The sequence below is a fragment of the Arachis ipaensis genome, chromosome B04, assembly GCF_000816755.2.
Source record: "Arachis ipaensis cultivar K30076 chromosome B04, Araip1.1, whole genome shotgun sequence".
NCBI lineage: Eukaryota > Viridiplantae > Streptophyta > Magnoliopsida > Fabales > Fabaceae > Arachis > Arachis ipaensis.
In genome coordinates this window covers 26,703,313-26,715,837 of record NC_029788.2, presented here as the reverse complement: position 1 = coordinate 26,715,837, position 12,525 = coordinate 26,703,313, and the positions used below count along the sequence as shown (strand labels likewise).

Below are 12,525 nucleotides of genomic sequence, written 5' to 3'. Positions count from 1 at the left end.
TAAATAATTAAACTTTTTGTTAAATTGAAAAAAGACAAAGATAGTATTATCATACTTTTAAGTGTCAATTCTGTGTGTTTGATACTAAAAAGATCTATAACTCAAGAAATCACTTTCAAAAAAGAAAAAAAAGGATTGGGCATGTCAGGATGGACTAGATCAGTTAACAGGGTTAAACCGATGGGTGGTTGATTAAGGAAAATTTGACGAATAATCGTTCGAAGGTCTGTAAGAATAAATTGATAAGCGGTTGGTAGATTAGTGGTTGGTTTATCGGAAAAAAGTTAATGGTTGGTTAGACTAGTTTTAATAGAGAACTTATTTTAGTTTTTATTTATGATTCAGTTGTAAAAAAGTAATTTTATATTAATTTTTGTCTTATACATAGTAAATAAGTATTTAAAGTATTTTTTTTGTTAGATTATCGATGGAAATTTTCACCTCGTTTCCACCTTATCTTAGCATTTACAAAAATGGAGAAAATCCATTTTCTTAAAATACCGCTATTCAATATGCAAAAAGGAAGGATGAAGGATGCTACACTTTGCACGTGATTCTGCCCTTCCGTAAATTCTTTTTTCTTTTTTCGGCAAACTTTCCAAACATATGTTATAACTTAGACCATCTCCAGTAGGGAACTCATCCCAATTCCTATTTATATCCCACCTGTCATAAAAAGTAACTCCACATCAACTTTTGCGTCATAAACAGTAAATAGGAACTCAAAGCATCTTTCTCTTCTCCAATAGGAAGAACTAACTTTAGTCCCTATTGTGGTTCCACTTAATTAATTAATTAAAATTAATATAGTTACTATTTTTTACAATAATATTATTAAAATTTATAAATTTAAAAATAATTTATCATTAAAAAATATTAATATTAAAAAAAATTAATAACTTCATACATAATAATAATAATACACAATATATAATTTAAGATTAAACTAATTTGTAAAATTATGCAATATAAAGAAAAACATAATGGAGTTCTATAGTTGATGACAAGTACTGTAAAATTGTTATATGTGTTCAATTAAGTATTCTTTCAACTGTTGATGCTACTGCCTATTTCGAAGTTGGGCATTTCTTTGGAGAAATTAATGGTACGGTACAAAATCTTCGTCTCCCAATTGAAGTTGTGATAAGCCATTTTCGACATTGTCATACTCTAAGCCTTGAGCAAAATTTTCTGCATAAGTATCTCTTTCATCCTCAACAATCATATTATGCAACATAATACAAGCTCTCATTATGTTTGCAAGCTTCTTATTTTTCCAAAAGCATGCTAGACCGCGTATAATTGCAAAGCGTGCTCGTACTTGATCAGTCTACAAAAGGTTGACCAGTTGAGTTGGTTGGAAGTCAATCGATCTATTGGTCAATTATTGACTTTAGTCCTAGGTGATCCATCGGATTCTTGTGGTAAATAGGTTAGCAATAGGCCTGTTAGGGTGGACTGGAAGGCAATTCAATCGGTTAGTCCGAGTTGGTCAGTAGACAATCAGTTAATCAAGGTCGCTCGACAAACAGGATATTAATTGGATTGGACAACGACTGGATACGGATGGCAATAGACTCCATGAGGTATAAACCTCTCTCCCACCTCCCATTTTTGTTTAGTAAAACGACTTCCGTTCCCACTTCATTTTTGTCATGGGTCCCATTTATTTTCTCACGGGAGAGGCAGATACTCGCGGGAGTTTATGGATATTAAATTTTAATATTTTTTTGAAAAACTAATACAATTATAATAAAATCTAATACAATTAAACTAAATATATCAAATTAAAATACAATTCAAAGACAAATTCAACATAATCAATAGACACACAAATCTCCAACATACAAATTAAAATAAAATAAAAATAGAAAAACTTTCAACAAAATAATATAACAACTTTTAGTGCTCGATTATAGTTCGGTGATAATACTCTCTTTTTATAATGACACAAATTTAAATAATTAGCTATTGTTCTTGTAGAAATTGGCCGCTGTATAGCTCGTCTAACGATGAGTAACTGCAAGCTTTTCTGTCAAGATAAGTTATACTTCGGCAATGAGAGAACAGTGAGTGGGTACTTGCAAAAGGCACTCTGACGCTCAAGTTAGTAAGTAAATAATAAGCTTTACAAATTATAATATATTAAAATAATTTTCTTACCTTCCTTTTATATTTGGAATAAGATGTATTCGGTTATATTTCCAAAAATCTCACTTAAATGAGGAATAATAAGGTTTTAAAATGTTATTATATATTTTGGTATTTTCATAACCAAACTATAGTGTTTATAGCCGAGTTATAATGGTGACATATTAGCCCCAAGCTTGGCCTGGTGATATTTTGATAAAGCAGGTTGACCTTTTTGAGTTATAACTCGGCAATATGAGTTATAGGTATGGATCCTCCAAATCAACTTACTTTATTAAAATATAATAATTTGAAAATAGAAGATGATTGAAGTTAACGTGTATGAAAAAGTGTAGTAGTCCTTTCATTGATTGTACTGTTTGCATTTTCCAATGCAATCTGGTCCATTGATGTGGAAGGGAAGTAACGGTCAGGAATTTTTTTATGGAACTGAATGGTTTCATTAAATATGGTATTTTGAGTTATTATTGGAATCCTGAAGGGATTCATAAAGGCAACTTTGCTTTCTTTGAAGCGGTTTGTGAAGTCATAAAACTATGAGTATAAGAGGTTAGTTTGCTTTATTTGTTTCTCTGTTCTACCATTTCTTCTTCTTCTTCTTCTTCTTCTTCTTCTTCTTCTTCTTCTTCTTCTTCTTCTTCTTCTTCTTCTTCTTCTTTCAAAAAAATTATTGGTGAGAAAATAGGAAAGGAGAAATTGAAAGATGATGATGATGGCTCTTACAAGTGGGTTAGCGAGGATGTTACAATTTGAGGTTCTCTTTTTGTGGATACGGGTAGTGTAGGTGAGATTAACATTTCAAAAATAGCTCAGAGAGATTTCAGAGTGAAGGTTGAGTTGCTGCCATGTGCCAGGGCTGATCGTGTTTTTCATGGAAAAATAAGTTTTGAGTATTTTTACATGCATAGCTGTGTTCTTGAAAATCTCGTGTAAAACTGCCATTTACTGTTTTTGAATGTGATGTGTTGAAATAACTAAACTGTGTGTCTTTTTAACTTCACCCAAATGGTTGAGTTCTTTTGAGAACTTTTGAAATTTTGATGGAGTTTTTGGAAATAAAGCCCTCTGTTGAGTTTTTTTTCCTTTGTTTCAAACTAAAGGGGTTTGGAAGGAAGTTTGGGTTAATTTGAATAGTGCTCCAAGTTTTGCTGTTTTCAAACTCTATAAGTCATCCGTTAAAGATTTCCAGGAAATATTTTTGAAAGTAAAGTCGGTCGACGAGAATTTTTCCTTCTATTTGGACGAACATTTAGGTGAGAAGTTTTTCCTATTTTGGTGTTCACAGCCACAACATATTTTAGGTCTAAAAGAGACAACTCCTCAGAATGAGTGTATAATAGGGTTTGGTGAGTTTGTTGACAAGAAAAACTTAATATCTATCTTCTTTTGCAAAGTATGTAGGACGACTTTATTTGCAGCTTCAGCTAATCCGTTAGTCTGTGGATGTTCCACTGAAGAGAAGTGTTGCTGAATTTTTAAGTTCTGTAAAAACGATGTGAAATTATAATCGACAAACTAATGACCATATTCCATGATAATGTGTTAAGGTATACCAAATCTGCATATAATGTGTTTTCAAACAAAGAAAATCATTTGCTGTGATGTGATTTTAGCTAATGATTGTGCCTCAATCCATTTTGAAAAATAGTCAATAACTACAACTAAAAATTTTATCTGACTTGGTGCAATGGAGAGTGGACCAAGGATATCAATTCTCCATTGATAGAAGGGCCAACTTACTTCAGAGTTATGTAATAGTTCAGCTGGTACATGTATTATTGGAGCATATTTTTGACAGTTTGTACAGGTGATGACAGTCTCTCTATAACCTCGGCCAGAAGAATGGCACGGAGAATTTTGAAGGATAGACTCTGTGCTCTTACATGCATACCAAATATTCCCTCATGGGCCTCGACTAAGGCGAGATCGGCCTCCGACCTGTTTAGACATTTTAATAGGGGACGAGTATATCCTCGCCTATATAAATTATCATTTAACAATATAAAGAATAAAGCTTGTTTGTGCACGAAATTGGAAATCACATTTTTTCATAAATTCGCATAACTAACCAGCAAGTGCACTGGGTCGTCCAAGTAATACCTTACGTGAGTAAGGATCGATCCCACGGAGATTGTTGGCTTGAAGCAAGCTATGGTTATCTTGTAACTCTTAGTCAGGATATAATATCAATAATAATTTTTAGTTTGAATTGTAAAAAGTAAAAGGGCAGAACACAAATAATACTTGTTATACAGTAATGGAGAATATGTTGGAGTTCTGGAGATGCTTTGTCTTCTGAATCTCTGCTTTCTTCTGTCTTCTTGTTCACGCACGCACGTTCCTCCTATGGCAAGCTGTGTGTTGGTGGATCACCGTTGTCAATGGCTACCATCCTTCCTCTCAGTGAAAATGGTCCAGGTGCGCTGTCACTGTACGGCTAATCATCTGTAGGTTCTCGATCATACCAGAATAGGATTTGCTATCCTTTTGCGTCTGTCACTACGCCCAGGACTCGCGAGTTTGAAGCTCGTCACAGTCATCCAATCCCAGAATCCTACTCGGAATACCATAGACAAGGTTTAGACTTTCCGGATTCTCAAGGATGCTGCCAATGGATTCTAGCTTATACCACGGAGATTCCGATTAAGGAATCTAAGAGATATTCATTAATCTAATGTAGAAATGAGGTGGTTGTCAGGCATGCGTTTATAGTTTGAGAATGGTGATGAGTGTCACGGATCATCACATCCATCATATTGAAGTGCGAATGAACATCTTAGATAGAAACAAACGTGTTTGAATAGAAAACAGAAATACTTGCATTAATTCATTGAAACACAGCAGAGCTCCTCACCCCCAACAATGGAGTTTAGAGGTTCATACCGTCAAAGAGTACACAGTTCAGATCTAAAATGTCATGAGATCCAAAATAAATCTCTAAAAGTTGTTTAAATACTAAACTAGTAACCTAGGTTTACAGAAAATGAGTAAACTATGATAGATAGTGCAGAAATCCACTTCTGGGGCCCACTTGGTGTGTGCTGGGGCTGAGACTAAAGCTTCTCACATGCTTGGGCTGTTTTGGGCGTTCAACGCCAGGCTGTAACCTGTTTCTGGCGTTGAACTCTAACTTGTAACGTGTTTCTGGCGCTGGACGCCAGACTACAACATGGAACTGGCGTTGAACGCCATTTTACGTCATCTATCCTTGAGCAAAGTATGGACTATTATATATTGCTGGAAAGCCCTGGATGTCTACTTTCCAACGCAATTAGAAGCGCATCAATTGGACTCTTGTAGCTCCAGAAATTCTATTCCGAGTGCAGAGAGGTCAGGATCCAACAACATCAGCAGTCCTTTTTCAGCCTGAATCAGATTTTTGCTCAGCTCCCTCAATTTCAGCCAGAAAATACCTGAAATTACAGAAAAACACACAAACTCATAGTAAAATCCAGAAATATGAATTTTTTCTAGAAACTAATGAAAATAAACTAAAAACTAACTGAAACATACTAAAAACTATATGAAATTAACCCCAAAAAGCGTATAAAATATCCGCTCATCACTTGTCTCCTGAACTTCTTCATATTATTAGTTTCAGGCAAAATGTTTCTAGTTTTCAGATACTGGATATAAGGCCATCACCAGCCATCATCTTTATTAATGTTGCAAATATTAATGAAATGAATGCTTGGTGTAATCAGAGTGGATTGCAAAAGAGTGGCAGTGTGTGATTGTGTACTGGTGAGCTTTGATAGAATGTCAGTTTGGTGATTTTGTTTCCTTGGAATATGATGAATTTCAAATTTTGAAAATAAGATATGAGCGATTTGACAACATCTAAGTATTTTGTTAAGAGAGGATCTTTGACTTGAAAATATTGATTTACCTGTTGTGCTATTAATAAAGAGTCATAGTGTGCCTTTATTTCAGAAATATTTAACTCAATGGCTAACCTTAAACCTGTAATTAATGCTGCATATTGGGCCTGATTATTATTAGCCTTGAAGGAGAAGTGTAAAAAGTGTTCCAAAACAATTCTATTACCATCTTTAAGAAGAATTTCAGCTCCTGACCCTTGAGAGTTAGAGGCGCCATCGACGTATAATGTCCATTCTACTGGCATATCATTGGAGTTGGGAGCAGTAAACTCGACAAGGTATTGTGATTTGATGGATCCTCAGGCTTGATATCTGCAAACTCGGATAGTTTGATAGACTATTTTATTAATCGTTTAGCTAATTCTGGTTTTGGCAGCACTTGTTGTAGTGGTTGCTCAGTTCGAACGTTGATGATATAACTTTGGAAATAAGGTCAGAGACGCCTAGCTGAGAATACTAAGGCAAGGGCAAGCTTTTTTATCTTTGGATAGCGAAGCTCGGCATTTTACAGAGATTTGTTAATGAAGTAAAAAAGATTTTGCATCTTGTCCCCTCCTGTAACAAGAACAGAATTAATTGCTCAGTCAGTAATGGATAGATAAAGATAAAGCTCTTCTCCAAGTTCAGATTTTTGCAAAATGGGAGGTTTCAAAAGAATAGTTTTTAGATTTGAAAAAGTAGTTTCACATTCATCATCCCATTTAAAGTTATTTTTCTTTTTGAGTAATTGAAAAAAGAAAAGATTTGGAAGCTAAACAAGGTAAAAATTTTGATAAACCAGCAAGTCTTCCTGTTAATCGTTGGACTTCCTTTACTGTTTGAGGACTTTGCAATTCCAGAACAGCTCAACATTTTTAGGATTTGCCTCTATACCTCGACTCCTAAGCAAAAAGCCGAGGAATTTACCTCCTTGGATACCAAAGACGCATTTCTCAGGGTTTAATCTCATGTTGTTGTTTTTTACTTGTGCGAAAATTTCCACAAGGTCGTCTACGTGAGACTTGCCGATTTTGGTTTTTGCGACCATGTCTTTAACATAGACTTCCATGTTTCGACCAATTTACTTAGCGAACATTTTATTCATAAGTTGTTGGTTAGTAGCCCATGCATTCTTAAGGCCAAAAGGCATAACGTTATAGCAAAAATTATCATATTCAGTTATGAAAGCAGTTTTATCTTAGTCTGATAGATGCATCAGGATCTGGTTATAACCAGAATATGCATCCATAAAACTTAAAGTGCCAAAGTCAGATGAATTATCAACTAAAGCATCAATGGATGGTAAAGGGTATGCATCTTTAGGACATGCTTTGTTTAAATCAGTGAAGTCGACGCACATGCGCCATTTACCATTATGTTTCTTTACCATGACAATATTAGCTAACCATGTTGTGAACCTGATTTGTCGAATGAAATTGGCATCAATAAGCTTTTTGATCTCCTCCAATGATGCTTGTTTCTTTTCCAAGCCGAGGTTGCACTTTTTCTGTGCTATAGGTCGGATTGATAAGTTAATTGCCAGCTTATGAGATATTATAGAAAGATCAATATCGGACATGTTGGCGAGAGTCCAAGCGAAGAGGTCGGCATTTCGTTGAAGAAATCGGCTAAGCTTCTCTTTCTCATCTTCCTGAATGGCTGAACCTACAAAAATGAACTTGTTTGGATAATTAGTTAAAGGAATTTTTTGTAACTCCTCCGTTGGGGTGGGACGTTCTTGAAACTCGGATCATGGGTCTAACTCGGCTGTGGATGGAAACCATTTATTTGTGCGCCTATAGTTCAGTTAGATATAGGCATTTTAAGACTGATGTTATAGCAATGCTGAACTTCACGGTGGTCATTGTGAATTGTTGCAACAAGGTTGTCCTGTATATGAAACTTAACACAGAGATGAATTATAGAGACGATTGCACCGAACTTATTCAAAAAAGGTCGGCCAAGGATTAGGTTATAAGGACTAAAACAATCAACCACAAGGTATTCAACATCTTGAGTTTTGGTTAGAGGACTCTCACTAAGTGTGGTCTGTAACCACATTGATCCCAACACAGGTACTCATTCACCTAAAAACCCCATCAGGTCTCCAATGGATGATTGTAGTATGTTATCACTCAACTGCATTTTCTGAAATGTGGAGTAAAATATAACATCGGTGATGCTTCCGAAGTCTAACAAGACTTTGCAAACTATTAGATCTCCCAGTTGAATAGAGATAACAACTGGGTCATCTAAGTTGAGCTCAGTTGAATTGAAGTCGAACGGTTGGAATGTCATTTTAGGTAAGTTGGACAAAGTTGATGATTGTTAATGGTGCTCTCTATAGCGAGCATAGCTCGGTAGGTGCGTTTACAAGCCGAGCTTGAAACTCCACCACCAGCAAAGCCCCCAGATATGCAATTGATCACGCCTCAGGGTTGATTGGGTTAAGCATTGTTTTCTTTGTCCTTGTCCCTAGAAGATTGTCCTACAGAAGATAAGTCAAATGGATGTATGGTGTGCTTTTGGATATGACCGCCGATGTATTTGTCCAAATGTCCTTGCCGAGCTAAGTACTCGAGCAAGTCTTTGGCTACGACACACTCATCAGTGGTGTGCCCGTGTTTCTGATGAAAAGCACAATACTTTATTTTGTTTACATTCTTCAGATCTTGATAGATTTTAGCTTTTCGAGGAGATTTGATTAGCTTTGAATTTAGTATTTCCTTAATGATTTCCTCCATTTTGGTGTTGAATTGAGTGTAAGAATCATAACGGGGTGTTAATCGAAAAGGTCTTTTGTTATCTCGATTTTTTTTCATCATCATTGTTGGTTTGATCTTTTTCTGATCTTCGAGCTTGGTGCAGCTCCACAATCTCCATTTGACCCTTGGCTTTCTCTCGAAACTCGGCTAAAGTTCGAGATTTGGCTATTGTGATATCCTCTTGGAATTTTCCTGGGCTAAGGCCGCTTTTAATAGCATGTAGGTATACCTCTGGATGAAGGTTTGGGATGCTCATTGCTACTTTGGTGAAGCGAGTAACATACTCTCTTAAGCTTTCATGCTGCCCTTACTTTCAAATAGTCGGAGTCATGAAAATATATGGAAGATGCAGCGAACTGATTTTCAAATAACTTAGCAAGCTCCTGAAAGCGTGAGATAGAATTTGCAGGCAAAGAGGAAAACCAATCAAGTGCAAGACCATCTAAAAAAGTAGGAAAACAACGATATAAGATAGGCTCAGAAGCATCGTTTACTATCATCATGGAGCGGAATTTTTTTATTTGTTTTTTTTTTTGGATCCCCATGCCATCATAGGGAGTCAGTGTCATTGGTAATGTAAAGTTCATGGGCAATTTAAAATTCCATGACCTCGGCTGTGAATGGTCCAACTGCTTGTCCGATTCGTTGCTTTCATTGTTTTGTTGATCTCCATCTAGTTGTTGAGTTTCAGAGACATGTATTGGATCAGAGTTTTCTTCCTCGTCATCTTGTCATTCATTGTGATAATTATTATGAGCAATCCGAGCATTGGTTAGCTCAGCTATCTGATTTGTCATTCTTTGATTTTCCTTTTCTATGTGCTGATTAGCCTGTTTTAACTCTATTACCATCCGAAGAAGCTCGGAAGGTGTGTGAGGAGGTTGGTCAGCCATAAGCAGATCTGGAAATTTTGGGACCTAAAGAAAAAAGGGCTTTTGTTTCTAGGACCCATGGTGGACGCCAATTGTTTTTGTGGAGGTTGGGCGCTGTATAGCTCATCCGCTGATGAGTAACTGCAAGTTTTTTTCGTCAGGATGAGTTATATTTCGGCAATGAAAGAACTGTCAGTGGGTACCTGAAAAAGACACTCCGATACTCAAGTTAATAAGTGAATAATAAGCTTTGTAAATTACAATATATCAAAATGATTTTTTTACCTTCCTTTTATATTTGGAATGAGATGTAATCAGTTATATTTTCGAAAATCTCAGTTAAATGAGGAATAATAACGTTTTAGAACGTTATTATAAGTTTTGGTATTTTCATAATCGAACTATAGTGTTTATAGCCAAATTATAACGTTTTAACCGAGTTATAACAGTCGCATCAGCTATTATAAATTTAAATATTATACACATTATTAATTTAATTTTGGATAAAACTTAAAAAAAAAAAACAAAATCCATTAAACATATATTTATATAAAAGTATTTTCAAGTAATTTTTTTTTCATAGATTTAACGAGTCCCCCGCAGGACGAGTACTGTTAGTCGTGACTCGTGGCGCAGCTGCAATTAGTGGCAGTGAGTTGTTGCGAGTGCCAAGTGGGGTCTTTTGGGGCCCATGGGTCGATAGGGTTTGTATGTCGGTGAGCCTCTTCAATGGCCAGTCAGTCAACATTTTATGTGTGTTTGTCCACCACACTCCTAAGTCCTACCCGCCTAGCCCACATACATTCTCAATTCTACATTTTTGTATTATTATATAAAGAAATCTTAGTTCTTCTTAATTTCTAATTTATAACAGAGCACAAAGTAGAGAAGGAATAGTAGAGCAGGAGGGAGAGAGAGAGAAAAGAATAGAGGAAGTAAGGCAATTTCATTCTTAATTTTTATAAAAAAAAAAGGTTATATTTGCAATAAAATATATCGACATCAGTAGTAGATTTATTATTTATATATAGAAATTCATTATCATGTACTTAAATTGTTTAACGTTTTTGCTTGTGACTTTTTATTACTTATAGCTAGTAATATATATTTAAAATGGTTTAATAATTCTATACATCTCTATAATTTTACTCAGATTTTTAATTTAGTCCTTTTAGTTCAAATTTTTCTAATTAGATTTCCACAGCTTAAAAAAGTTCAATCAAGTCTCTAATTTTAATTTCATTTTCGGGCTTATTGATTTTTTATGGATAATATGATGAGTGCTTAATAAAGAATATTCATCATACAAGTTTCATCAAATTTGATATTCTTTTATATAACAGTGGATGAAAATAAGAAGTTGATTGAAATTCTTTTTTATACGCTAGAGATATATCAGAGTTGAGGCATCAGATTTAGATTTTTTTATTATTTATTATAATTTAATTAACTCGGTTGGACTAATAAATCTCTTTTATTCTTTAGTTTGATTTGTTCTATTTGTGAACCATTTTTTAGAACCTCGTTAATTTTACAACAGCTGTTTCAAAATTAAGAAAAAATTACAAATTGAACAAACAAAAATATGTTTAGTATAGGTAGAAAGTTATACGAGGTGATCTCATACAAAATATTTTAACCAAGTTACATTATTCTTTTTTATTCTGTAAAAAAAATTATTCTTTATTATTATTTGGGTATTATGATGCAGGACACGTCAAATAATATTGTGCTGACTAAGCCATTCTCAGTACTGGCACAAGAATCAGATGCTGAGACAGCTTATAAAGCTCCCAATCTTATGAAACGAATATTAAGTTTATTTAAGAATGTGCGGCCAGGATCTGATCTTACTCACTTTCAGGCAAGTTTTCTTTCATCTTTACTATTTAAGGGAAATAAAATTCAAATTTAGATTAATTATGCATTTTGATGGGTCTCGTCCAATGGTATTTTTCTTGAAACAAAGTGAAGATAAATTGAGAAAACACAAAATCAGTTTTAGAATTAAGTCCTAAAATACTTTAAAATTAATTATATGCACTAAAATAAGTTTTGAAATTTTAATTACATTAATTACATAAAATTGTATTAGTCTTTTTTTGTTAAGTGATTCATCACATTATTATTGACTAATGTGGGATATTTTTGTCAATCTTAAAAATATAATTAGTATAATCAGAATTTTGAACATTATTTTAATGTATGTGACTAATCTTATTAATCACTTTCAAATTCAAGTTTAACTTTAGAATCTATGGTGAACACTCCATTCTGAGTTCGTCCTATGCATGCATGCAGCTGCCAGCTCTATTTAACTTGCCAAAGTCAACACTCCAAATCTATGGTGAACAAGTGTACTCCACAAGCACGGATTTGCTAAGCAAGTGCAACAAAGGGAAGAGTCCTGTTGATAGACTCACTTCTGTTGTGGCATGGTATATATCTACCAAACGCCCTACAATCTTTGGAGTTGTTCCCTACAACCCCATCCTTGGAGAAACACACCATGTTTCTAAAGGAAATCTTAATGTCTTGTTAGAGCAGGTACACTTGTGTTATTAATTATTATGGTCACAAAGTTAATGGCTATACTCTTCTATATAGTGTACCTGTGTACCTGAAAAAAGTCTCATGCATGTTGAAGAGTCAACACTAAAATAGAGTCTTGTAAGATTTTCAATTCGTTTATTATAATAGTTAGTTTTTATAGTGATAGTTGTTTTAGGTTATGTTTGTTTATAAGTATATAACACGAAAAATGAATAAAGAGACATAAAATTATGTTTAACAGACGACATATAAATATAAATATTGTATTTTGAGTATTAAATTAGTATATTTTATATTTTTCATACCAAAAAAGACATAAATACT

At 34.3% G+C, this 12,525-nt stretch overlaps 1 protein-coding gene and 1 long non-coding RNA gene across 2 annotated transcripts in view; both read left to right on the top strand.

The window, feature by feature from the left end:
- LOC107639177 (oxysterol-binding protein-related protein 4C) overlaps positions 1-12,525 on the top strand; it is a 16,863-nt gene that overhangs the window by 2,175 nt on the left and 2,163 nt on the right. The window contains exons 2-3 of the mRNA XM_016342622.2: positions 11,360-11,512; positions 11,950-12,195. Of these exons, the coding sequence (XP_016198108.1) occupies positions 11,360-11,512; positions 11,950-12,195 (399 nt within the window). The remainder of the gene's footprint in view (positions 1-11,359; positions 11,513-11,949; positions 12,196-12,525) is intronic.
- On the top strand, positions 5,660-6,575 carry LOC110271003. Its single transcript, XR_002360902.1, has 2 exons — positions 5,660-6,310; positions 6,409-6,575. It is a non-coding gene; the product is annotated as an uncharacterized LOC110271003 (long non-coding RNA).